General features: G+C 38.9%; 1 protein-coding gene across 1 annotated transcript in view; it reads left to right on the forward strand.

Annotated features, from left to right (window-relative positions):
- Window positions 1–510: 510 nt before the first annotated feature.
- tshz2 (teashirt zinc finger homeobox 2) overlaps window positions 511–12,728 on the forward strand; it is a 43,948-nt gene continuing 31,730 nt past the window's right edge. Inside the window, exon 1 of the mRNA XM_020460098.2 lies at window positions 511–1,035. Coding sequence (XP_020315687.1) covers window positions 996–1,035 — 40 coding nt within the window. The 5' untranslated portion in view covers window positions 511–995. The remainder of the gene's footprint in view (window positions 1,036–12,728) is intronic.

A 12,728-nucleotide genomic window follows, 5' to 3' on the forward strand; every position in this document is an offset into this window, starting at 1 on the left:
TGTATCCAATAGTTCTTCCCGGCTATATGTAATAAGACTTAAGATTTCCTGGGGTAACAATGTAAGAAATAATACATTAAAAAAAACTAAATATTGTATAGTTTCCTAAGGACTCGAGCGAGGTGACCATCTCTGTTGGCGCCATCTTTAAAAAATATATATATATAGCTAAGTTAGCATACTCATTGTGCATTTATTCCTAATGTTATTCTTTTTCTATTATTGATCTTTTTCTCCCTCTCTCTGCATTGTTGAGAAGGGCACATAAGAACGCATTTCACTGTTAGTCTACACCTGTTGATTACGAAGCATGTGATAAATACAATTTGATTTGGTAATATAGCATTTACTATCTATGGAAATAATTTAAGTTCCTTTCTTCCATCATCTCAGAACCCTTGGTAGAAACAAAATGGAACTTAAATCAATGACATTTTGCACATTATTATCGCTGAAACAGCCCTTACATATCCTGGTGTGTTCTCTGGCCCCTGTCCCTTTAATAAACTCATGATTATCTGGTGTAACAAATGTCTCGCTGCCATCATCAAGTCCAGGCGAGGGAGGAGTTTTTAATGTTCAGTTTGTTCTATGGATCGATGTTTGCTGGCATCGCCTCACCCTGCCTGCTCCGTGCGTGATAGCCTACCATTACCCAACGTTTTACGCTCTTCCTTGAACACACGCTATTCAATACAGAGCGCTCTCAAAACCTGCCTGGCATCTGACGGACGTAGTCCCATGGCTTTGGTGGTCCAACACGAAAAGAAAAGAAGACAATCCGCCCTAGATGATCTAGGAACGGAGGAGAAAGAAGAATAACTGCTCTGACATCTGTTTTGCCTAGACAACGTTTTCTGACTCTGGATTTTATAGTGAGAGAAGTAGGCTACTCTAAATAAAGAGTCGCTCTCTCTGCATGGACTATCATACTAGACCGCATACCGATTTCACCTGGGCAGAGTGAGTGAGCTACGTGAACTACCAGTTCAAAAATGCCAAGGAGAAAACAGCAGGCGCCGAAACGGGCTGCGGGTAAGAGGACATTCACACCTATCATATTAGTCTTAAACAATATTAGATGTTGTTGTTATCAAACTGATATTGTTTATGTTAAAACAGTATAGCAGTAGACTTTGATCTGTATGATGTTTTGGGTAGTACACTGGCCCAAATCGAATGTCAAAGTGACAGTAATACCGGATGACGAAGGTGCAATTTATTCAAATATGATACTCGGCAATCTTTTATAGCCGAGTATCATATTTGAATATTTGGCTATCTTCGGCTATAATTTGTTTAATTTTCTGTTTTTGAAGAAGAAGGACATGTATTGTAATTTATTCCAAGTCGTTCAAAAGTTGTTTTAGTATAACGCAAAAGTGGTTTGTATTGCCATAAACAATTAAGACTTGCGTAAATGTATATTTCACGTGTGCTTCGGGTGGCTGTCCTAAACATTTGAACTTCCGATGAACTCTTTATATCTATAGCCCAGACAAATGGAGGACACGCACACGCACACGCAGAGAGAGAGAATCTATTTTAAATTTAAAAAAATATATATGATTATTATTATTCAAGCATGTCACATTTTGGTTTGTGCGTGTGTGTGTGTTTACTGTGTTGTTTATGATGTTCATAAACAATTATTCTTTTTCCTAGATGGATTACACCCGAGACAATCATTGACAAACACTGTAACAGTGTAATGCACATTTTATGTAAATAGTTATACCTGGTTGTCACTCATCTGGATTCAGTCAGCTGAATACATACAGTAGGCCTACACTTACAGTACAATGTGCAAAATATAAACACAAGAGTAGACCACGCTCTTTTGCCTACTGTAGTGCTTTGGGTCATCAGTGTGCCTATGCAGGGTTTATTATGGTGACCGACTCATTTGAGTGTTTACAAACCTGGTTACTAAGACCAGATAGGCCAGTATCCTTTGTTATCCCACACTGCAAAATAATTATTGTTATTGCTTAGTAATTCATCACTCGTATGATTAACCTTGACTTTGTTCTTGATGGTGTTTACACAATGGCATACTATAGTGCATCCAAGCTGCGTTATTAAAAAGAGGGAATCAAAATCATTGAGATGATGGATATGAATGAATTGATGAAGGGTATTATCAGTGGAGGTGGTGGGATGCTGTTCAGTGGGTTTAGAAGTTATCGGTCCTTATTATGGTTGCGATGTAGACACCAGATGGTGATTGTTCTCTGCCAATAATGGCGGATCTTTGTATCCGCTTCAGATAGTGAACCCCTTATCTAATAGACACACTCAAGTGTATGTACACACACACATACACACACACACACACTTAAAGAGAGAGAGAAAGAAAAAACATCACCAAACACAGAGACTCATCCTCATATTCATACACAAAATATTTGTCCCACATTCCACTCTGAAAAAAAGCCTTATCCCACTATTATTCTGGGAACTGTTGAGAGTTCCTAAGCGATCCCTTTACACGCTCTCAGCTGCCTCGCCTGTAATCTGGTAAATGTGTCAGCCCTATAGAGAAATAAGCCTTCCAGAAGAGTTTCTTCATTGTTGAGGTAATTGTCTCCTCTTTGACAGGCACATTCATCAGTGGCTTAATGGTCAATCAAAAGTTGGCAGGCAGAGTGTTTTCATTCTTTCCTATCCACTACATTAGGAATACTTAATCAAAATGTCTCCCGGTAATGGCTGTGAAGAGTTCATGACTGACTGATCCGTTGTCTGTGCCGATAGAAAATTAACAGCTCGGCACTGGAGAGATGTGGGCCTGCAGATAAACAAATTGTGCATTAATATTTCATCTTCAAGACCTGGGATGTGCTATCAGGCGGCAGAATATTCCTGGGCTGTGTTGTCATTTCTCTCGCTCGCTTTTTTTCCTCTGTATTCTTGAAAGGTCTTTGCAGCTGTAACTCATTTCGCTTGATGACTTTACTGGGGTTACAGAGAGTGACGACAAATTGATTACCTGGCAGAGCAAGAATGGAGCGAAGAGAGACGTGGGCTGACAGTCATGTTATAATAATATGTTTAATGATGTGTGGAAGGGAACAAGGAGAGAGTGGTATTGAAATAAGAGATGCAAGGAATAGGTTTCATTTATATGTAGTGCTCTTGAAGATGTAGTTGGCCTATCCCTCTGTCTTTACTGCCCCTTAACATTTTTAATTTTCACAATCTCCTCAAGCAACAACACATTAATTCATGGGACATTTGGTTTTCAGGGTGCTTCTCTTCTCCTTGGAGAATAGTACTATTAATAGGTATGTTTGTAAATTTGATTAGATTTTTTCAACATTCATTGAGCAGAAGGTAACTTAAAGTGACAATTCCTTCCTGGCACACTGTAGAACACACTAAACCTTTAGATTTAAATAGAAAAGTTAATGAATATAGGAAGGAATATAGTAAACATTTATGAAATGTGTATTTTGGTTTCATATGTTGGATACACGTTTAACCCTATAAGTGGTTAGTGGACTAAATACATTTCTGAGTGAAAGTGGCCTTACGTTTATTTTGCGTCAGTGGAAGTATTTATCTTATCGGTTTTACAATATCTCTAGCTGTGCCTCAAACCGTTAGCCCAATTTGCTGTTAACAAGATAAACTGGAGAACAGACAAAGGCATTAAGTGTTGCAGTACCATTAAGTGAGTGACAGCAGCTTGTGGGAATTGGCTAGCTGAAATTCCTCCTAAGTGGTTTGTTCTGGAAACATCTTACCATTAAGGCAGATGTTGTTGATCCTAGTTTAGGTAAAAAGAAGTCCATTGCATCTGTTTGATTTGACATGGATTAAAGGAAATTACACCACCAAATAAAATTGTGAGAAATGATCTGTTTTTCTGTCGAAGATTACCACCTTTGTTATTATCATGTTTTGTTCCAAAAATATAGACTTTTGCTGCATGTCTTGGATTTTGGTGGCTTGGTTTTGCTGCCCTTTTTTAGCTGCCCCCATCCTTCGCTTATATTTGGTGTAAGAGTAATATGGGGTTGTATTGTTTGATCTCATTGCATTTCCACCTGCATGCCATGCCAGTGAGGTGAGGTGACAGCAGGTGTGGATAGCTAATAGTTTGGAAGGCTTTTGTTTTTCTGAGAGGGAGTCAGACAGGGCGGTGCACTGTCTAGGTGATAAGAACACAGACTACTGTGCCCTCCAGCGTACTGATCTCGCTCTCCTCTCCTCCTCTCCCCCTGTGTGGAAAACAGACTGTTATGATTGGTCTTAAGGCAAGTGCCTGACTGCTCCTCAGTCACAACGCAACTGCAGCCTGCTACCGCTCATTCACCTTGTGTTCCCTCTGAGACCTGCACTAGTTTCCAGGCAAATTACACAATTTGATATGCTATTGGGCTGGGTGATTCATGTGGATAATGTTTCCATGTGATCGTCACAGCAGAAAAAGACTATTTCATGTTATGATTTATTTCCTCATTAAGGCAGACAATAACAAGAGTATTGGGAGAGTTTATTGTAAACAGGCTAAATCTCATTATTTCTACCTGACATCCCAAGTATGAAGGAAATTATGCCACGGCACTGTGTTTTGTCCAGATCCCTACAGACACAATGGGTTAAAGACCGAAATGATGAAAAGACTGAAGAGCAAAGGCAGTTCATCAAATGTACTTTGAGGATGAAAAATTGGGAAGGGACTATTATAGATAATATAACAACACTCTGTGGTCCTGCTTTTTGATGACATGAAGAACGTTTGTCCATGATGAAGTGCAGTGGAGTTTGTCTACTTGCAAAGCGCACCGCCTTCTTATAAGAATGTAATAAGCACTTTTACCCTGTACATCACCTTCTGAAACACAGTTTACTCTTACACAATGAAGTTTCAAAAAAAATAGGACCGCTTCATGAGTTGTTGACTGAAATGTGTAGTTGTACACCAAAGTGTCGGCCATATGGCTCTGAAGTCAGGGCTGGATCAGGTATCCACCACCATATGCCTCTCAAATAGATATCCATACAGATCCATATCTGTTCTAATTGCCACAATTCACAGAAGAATATCCTAGATACAAAGATGTCCTCTTATTTCAGCTCTATACAAGGACTTACATTGCATTGCATTGTAAGTTACTTAAATTGCGAAGAACATAATAGCATAGAGCAAATGCAAAATGGAGGACAGAGAAACTATATGAACTATACAAGATAAACAAAAAGCCCAAACACAGGGAAAATATTCATCTGAAGTTCTCTGCGGCGTACCTGATTTGCTTCTAATCAAATCCTTAATGGGTTTCAATTAAGATGTATTATGCAAATTAACCCTCAGTAGTTACTGTCTGCAGTAGCAGGAGCTATGACAATATTTTGCTAATGGTGTGATCTGCAACAATTACAGAGGAAACTGATTTCATACTGTGCCTCTATGCTTTTCCTAAAGGTTAACAGGCAGTTCAATTTGCATTTAAATGTTGTTTATTTAGTTTATTAGTATATTGGAAAGACTGCATTCTTCTAATTATGTTCAGAAAGTTGGAACAAGGACCAAACAATCTCACTACATTTCTTCATAGGTTTAAACTGTTATTTTTTTTTGGTAATGTGCTGTTACGATGTGTTATTTTAAGAAAAACTATTGTACTGCTTTCTCAAAATTGACAGGCGTAACAAAATTGATTAGCAAATTCATCTATGAAAATTGCATTTGTTGAAGTAATCAGATGGCTTAATTGCTACATTGCCCAAGCCGGCTTAAAACACCTCATCTCTATAATGCCAGAGGAATAGGAAGTTGGACACCTTGCACTTTCATTTAATATGAGCACTGATTGCCCGTCTGGCTGTTTTATAGCTGACACCTTTCGTGAGTCGTTCCACAGTGTAATTACATAGGACCTAATTTGATGAATCAACTCAATACTCTGTCGTCCAGGCTGACCTCCCTGGCCTATGCTCTCCATTTTCTAGACTGGTGTCAAACGGTGGGGCTTTCACTTTTGAAATGTTCACCAATTCAATCACATTTGGTGTCTAGAAGAACGATGCTGGGACCTGAACCTCTTAGTATACCACCGATCCAGGAATATACAGAGGCCAATAAAAACAGGATATTTCCAATGTCAATTACTGTATACATATTGTATTTGACAACCAATCAATTCCTTGATTCCCTAAGCAGAACCATATATCGATTTCTTCTGATGTTTGCCATTTTAAACCATGTTCTTATGGTAGCTTCGGTTCATAATGTCAGTTAATGGGCCTCTTTAATAACACATGGTAGTAAAGATTCATACTGTACAATATTCCTTCAAATGTGACATGGTTGGAAATACGTTAAATGTAGTACGAGTACCCATACAATGTGATAATGTAAGACTATCCTTGCTCTTCACTTTCCATTGGTGTGCTTTTCAAGCCTTGAGAATTTGCCTGCATTTGCTGAGCCAGTCTGTTGAAACTAACATCGTAATTGAGACTCATTAAATAGCACTGACAGCTTAGGTGTCCGTGTTGAATATAGAATAATTCTGTTGTACTTGCAACTTGATTAAGAGGACCCAGAGAACATATTAATGTTGTATGCCTTGGTCTTCCCTGGTATGTGGAATTCATAAGTAAATCATCAAAGGGAATAACCTGTATAATGACTTTGTACCACATATGTACATATTAGGTAACAGTTATAGGTTACTTACGTGCATAGTACTTATCACTGTTATTTCCGTTTGCAATAAAATACAATACTACACAAACGATTGAGTAATTACTGCATACGTTAATAATATGTATGTAATAACTTGTAATATGTATGTAAAAGCTTGTAATAGCCTGTTACTTTGTAATTACACAAGTTTTTCCACTGGTAGTTACTCTGGAACCTAACTTAAGTGTCACTGTGAATACTCAACATACTCGACATACAGTAACAGGCCCATTTGCATGCAACCTAACATGTGAATCATGTTAAGTTATTATTGTATTTATTCATGCAGGTCACAATGTATTTTCTTAGCTACAATAACAGAGTCGAGACAGAGTTTTGAAAAATATGCATCCTGTATCATCTAAGCTAGCAATGAAAGGAAATTGGAGTTGGTTCAAAATTGACTGTCCTTGTAATGAGCGTATGATGAATGGTATAATTTAAGGAAAGAAAATGTATGCGGGCAAACCCAAGATATAATGATTCTGTTGCATTTTGATACACCATGAAGATTGACTAATTCCACTTAATATCCCAAGAAATCTATGATAGCAAGTCACTCAGTAGATATTTTCTAACATTGTTATAGTCTTGTGGTAACCTGTCTCACATGTGTGATACATGAAAAGGGCATAGATAGTATATTTTATATTTATGAGGATATGTTATGCTTCTGTTTAGAGACCAGTGCAAAAACATTTTCAAATAATTTAGCTGGAAGCAGCAATGAACGGGGTTCACAGGAAGACAGAAAGGACACAAGATCATTTGGATAACAAAGTAAGCACTCTATCATGTAGGAACTATCTTCCTTTATGTGCAATCAGTGAAAGCATTGCCCCATGTTTATCTCATAATACCACAAGGATGACACAAGTGAAGTAATAAACTAGTGCTGTAGTTTGGTTATTATTTTCAAATTTACTAGAGGCTAATTCATTGAGTATACATGTACTGAACAAAAAAACGCAGCATGCAACAATGACAATAATTTTACTGCGTTACAGTTCATCAGTCAATTTAAATATATGCAATAGGCCCTAATCTATGGATTTCACATGACTGGGCAGGAGCGCAGCCATGAGTTGGCCTGGGAGGGCATAGGCCCACCCACTGGGGAGCCAGGCATAGCCAATCCGAATGAGATTTTCCATGCAAAAGGGCTTTATTACAGACAGAAATACTCCACAGTTTCATCAGTTGTCTGGGTGGCTGGTCTCAGACGGTCCTACAGGTGAAGAAGCCGAATGTAGAGGTACTGGGCTGGCATGGTTACACATGGTGTGCGGTTGTGAGGCTGGTTAGAGGTACTGCCAAATTCTCTAAAACTATGTTGGAAGCAGCTTATGGTTTAGAAATTAACTCTGGCAACAGCTCTGGTGGACATTCCTGCAATCAGCATGCCAATTGCACACTCCCTCAAAACTTGAGACATCTGTGGCATTGTGTTGTGTGACAAAACTGCACATTTTAGAGTGACCTTTTATTGTCCCCAGCACAAAGTGCACCTGTGTAGTGATCATGCTGTTTAGTCAGCTTTATTTAGCACACCCATCAGGTGGATGATTCAAATATTTGTAAAGTATTTTTAGCATTAGCATATGTGCTAACGTGCATCTATAGGTACAGTGTAGCCATATTTTAATGCATCATCTATTTATCAAAACCATTAAGACTGATGTAATGAGTGAATCTGACGTATGGATCATGAGAAGAAGATGATTGCAGATGATTTTGAGCATTTAGCGTGACCTATGCAAGAATGAGTTGTTAATAGTTTCCTTGTTGTTTGAGATATCAATACCAAATTCAGTGTGGTTCATCTTAGGGATGACCATGGTAGTGGTGTCATACTTTTGATGTATTTTTTTGGCATATTTTAGCTTATTAGCGCATGGTATAATCTCTAGGTCAAACCCGGTGATAGCTATTATGCTTATAACATTGCCCCCTATAGGCCAATCATTGCCATTATTTTTTTACCAACTTACTCATGGCCTCTACTTTCTGTGTCAAATTAGAAAAAAAAGTTCCCAATCTATGCTTGAGTTATTTGACCATGTCATAAAAAAAAGAATAAAAATAGGTTTCAGAGCTTCGCTGCGAACCCCTGATTATTTAGGCATTTTCTTAGCCTTTTCCTCACCTCTTCTTTAAGATGATCATCTCACACATAAGAAAGAACATTAGCTGTCATCAGGAAAGGTTCATGTGGGTGTTGGATGCCGTGATGATGTCACAGATGAGATTTAGAGAACCGCAAATGTTTCATGATTGATTGGACAAATGCATTTCTGGCATTTCTACAAAGTTCTAAATAACACCCAGGCAACTTTTTCCAAAGAACTAGTTGGTTAAAAAGGTAGGTACTGTGATTGAAAAGGGATTGAATTAATATGAAACCAAAGTAAGATTTTTGTTATTGGATACAAGTCTTCAAGGTAACATTTATCTATTGAATACCACTTACTTTAGTAATTACACATTAGTAACTGAGTATCCACGTACAATACAGTATGAGCAGATATAGATTAATCTGTGCCCTCTGATACAGGAATTTCAGGGAAGAGTTGGACATTGGACAGATGCAGGCCCAATACACGGTCGGCCACAGAGACTTTGAATATGTGAAAATGTAATGACTTGTGTACTAACTTTACAGTTTTCTGTACTGCATATAGTATATTGTGTTGTTTGTGTATTTGTATGCTGAATTTCCATGTAAATGGGCAATAAAGTATATTGTATCCTATCCCCTGTCGGTTGTCCCTGTGTTCCCTGCTCGTCATATTTCACATCACGTAATGTACATTCAAGCGGTCACTAACCAGGCCCCTCATAAGTTATGCTGTCATGCTAGTGAAGTATCTCCACCTTTCTCTTCCTGTCTTTCAGATTGTACTCATAAACCAAAAGCAGTCGGGAAAAAAACGTTTTGAAACAGTGAAACAGGGAGTTAGTACCTGAACCTGCCTGATAAGGAACGCTCATTTTCATTTTCTGTGGTAAAACACTTTGCTGTACTGAACATGGAAATGAACTGAGTGAGAAGGCGGGTGACGTCTGAGAGCTAACCAGATCGTCTGGTCTGATGATGGCAAATAGTCTGAGGGGCCTGTGTGTGTGTGTGTCTAGGCCAGGGAGGCAGGGCTTTGTGGGATCAGCACTCTAATACCTGCCATTACACTGCCAGAGGGAGTCATTAAGTGTTAGTAGGATCCTGTTCCACATCATACTGTAGTTCAATTCATTCTGAGGGATAACGACAATATGCATTTCAATGGATACCAGATCTAGATATTTCCCTGAACATACAGTGTCGATTTGTATGCGTTTCAATAACATGTCAAATACAAAGGAAAAGGGATATTATATTAATAGAATATAGGAAGTTATTTAACAAAAAGAAATCTATGACTAATCTTTGTTATTTATTGTTTCCCTTTACACTTTTTTGAGTACCTGTAGTTGTTTAGGTATACTCTGGCATTAAATATTAGCATTGTGATAACAGTGGCGTGATCAGAAACTGTTGTAGGACGTCTTGTTGTGGGAGCTCAGCATTCTCCTTTTTGTTTGTTTGAATGACCTCACAGATCCCTCAGGTTATTTTGGGAAGTTCTGGAAGATTGTCCATTTTCTCCATGACTGTCTGTGGTATAGTGTTTGGGACAGAGGAAAGCCATTGTGTCTGGTGGTGAGAGTGATCATATTTGGATTCAGCCACGAACCTTGGCCATAAGCCACAACAATCGTCTGTGAGTCTGTGAGTGACATGACCAGAACTCAGGGCTTTGGTGTCTCTTTGGTAACCGTTGCCTGTGGGGAGATCATCTCCACGACAACGTCACAGAGGTCATACACAGATCATAGCCCATCGCCCGGAGCCATGACATTAACACTGGACTGGCTCTTTCTCAGCTGAACTGCCTATCTCTTCATATCTACTGTACTATAAACATACATCTAAACGGTCTGAACCTCTATCATTTGATTACATTTGAAAAAGGGATTGGCTGTGATTGGCTGTTTGATACGTGAAACTATATACCAGATGGAACACATTTGATGTAGTTTATATAGATCGGGGGTTTGTTTGTAAACAATGCAGGCCTATCCATCTTACATTTGAACTGCATTTCCATCGTATTTTGACAACACTGTATTTTTGCGCATGTGCTTGTGTGTGTACGTGCATATACATACATGTGTGTCTGTTAGCATGTTCCCTGCATGTAGCCCTCCCACCCTGGCACGGACCCAGCTGAGAAGGTTCCGGCTGTGTCCAGACGCATTCTTTAGGGACCTCATCAGGCACTGAATTTCCTTCCCCACTCTCCTTCTCCCTCTCGCCTGCCGGAGGGCATCCATATTCATTTCCTTCTCTGATTTGGGGGAAATGATGAAAGGCGAGTTTCTCCCCCCCCCCCCCCCCCTCTCTTATTTCCTGCCAAGTTTGCCTGCGTAACTTTACAACACAATGTAAATCTGAAAAGACCTGCACACTCATTTCCCTTTGGATTTAGACCCTAGATTATTTACACATGATCGTCATGCCACGCCAAAGGGAAGAAGGAAAGCTCTATGTTAGGATGGAGTGTCGTGTTGGGGAAGTGACTAAGTGGAAGAAAATGTTTGACCTCTTTTATTTGAGATCCTTCGTATTTAGAGCGTACAGGTTCTTACTGAAAAAAAATTGAAATTACATTCTTAGTTGCTTTATATAATAAAGCTATTAGTGCCTGATGATATCATAGAGATAACTGTGATGGTTTGAAATAAATAGCCAACCCTATCATAAGATTGCTGGCTGTATATTACTGAGGAAATGAATGGTAATGAAAATAACAGTCAGTCAGTCATGTTACTCAACTCTGTAATTACTTGCATACTTTGATGATATGACACAGAAAGTATACGCATCACCCTATTTATCCAAACCTCCGGTGTCATCAGCACAAAAAAAGTATCCTTCCCCCCTCTTCTACATATGCAGGCCTGGGCTGGGTGGCTTCGCTATAGCTCTGTGATTCTGTATGGTTGCCATGTCAACTCTAAACACACATACACACAACCTCAACGCCTTAGCTTTGAGAGGATCATCTCCACCTCTGGCTCCGATCATGAGGGGTCTCTGTCTCGGCTCTGTTCAGTCAGAGAGGAATGTGCTCCCTGCTCTCTGCCTCCCTCCCGCCTTCAGGCACATTGAACAGAGTGTTTGCGGTCTGCAAACAGCCCACATTGATCATTATTCATGACAGAAAGTCATATGATGGTTTATGCTTATTCTAGCAAGAACAGAACTGTGTGTTTTTGATCTGAGTAACAGAAACATCACTACAGTTACTATAAAGACACCTCCTTCTTCTTTGAAATAGGTGATGTGATTCATATTAACAGTCATAATGTAGTACCTACTGTATTGGCAGCTGTGACAGTTATAAAGGCCAGATTCAGATTACTAAATGGAAACTGAAACTAAATATAATATAATAGAAAAATAGTATAATTACAGTGCCTATATACGTTTTTCATTAGTAATGGAATCGTACACAGCAAATTTGAGGTCAGAATTTTAACAGCCACGGAGTTCAATTGAACACCTTCAACATTTTCTTAGAAATTTGATGTGACCCACCAAAATAGTGTTAAACTATTGGGATGGGGGGAGGGGGGGGTTGTTGTTGTCTGGTTTGTCAAATGATTAGTAATTCCCATCAGAATTGAGCCAGAGGAAGGATATCCAACAATTGGAATATTTTATAATCCACAACCTGCATTCAAGACGACCTTAACCATCTAAACTGGAACAATCGTCTCAGGGTGAAATAAGTCCATCTCCTTACAGATTGGATTAGTTTAGATTTTTATTTGTTATTTACTGATTAATGAATCAATCAATGTGCATGCGGAAACAGATATTAAAACAAACTATTCTAAAAATCAACCTGCAACAAAGCATTCTAGGAAGAATGATAATGAGGCCCCTCACACGTCTTTTTAACTCTGGGAGGGTTAATGGAAATTA

Source organism: Oncorhynchus kisutch, linkage group LG24 (assembly GCF_002021735.2).
Source record: "Oncorhynchus kisutch isolate 150728-3 linkage group LG24, Okis_V2, whole genome shotgun sequence".
NCBI lineage: Eukaryota > Metazoa > Chordata > Actinopteri > Salmoniformes > Salmonidae > Oncorhynchus > Oncorhynchus kisutch.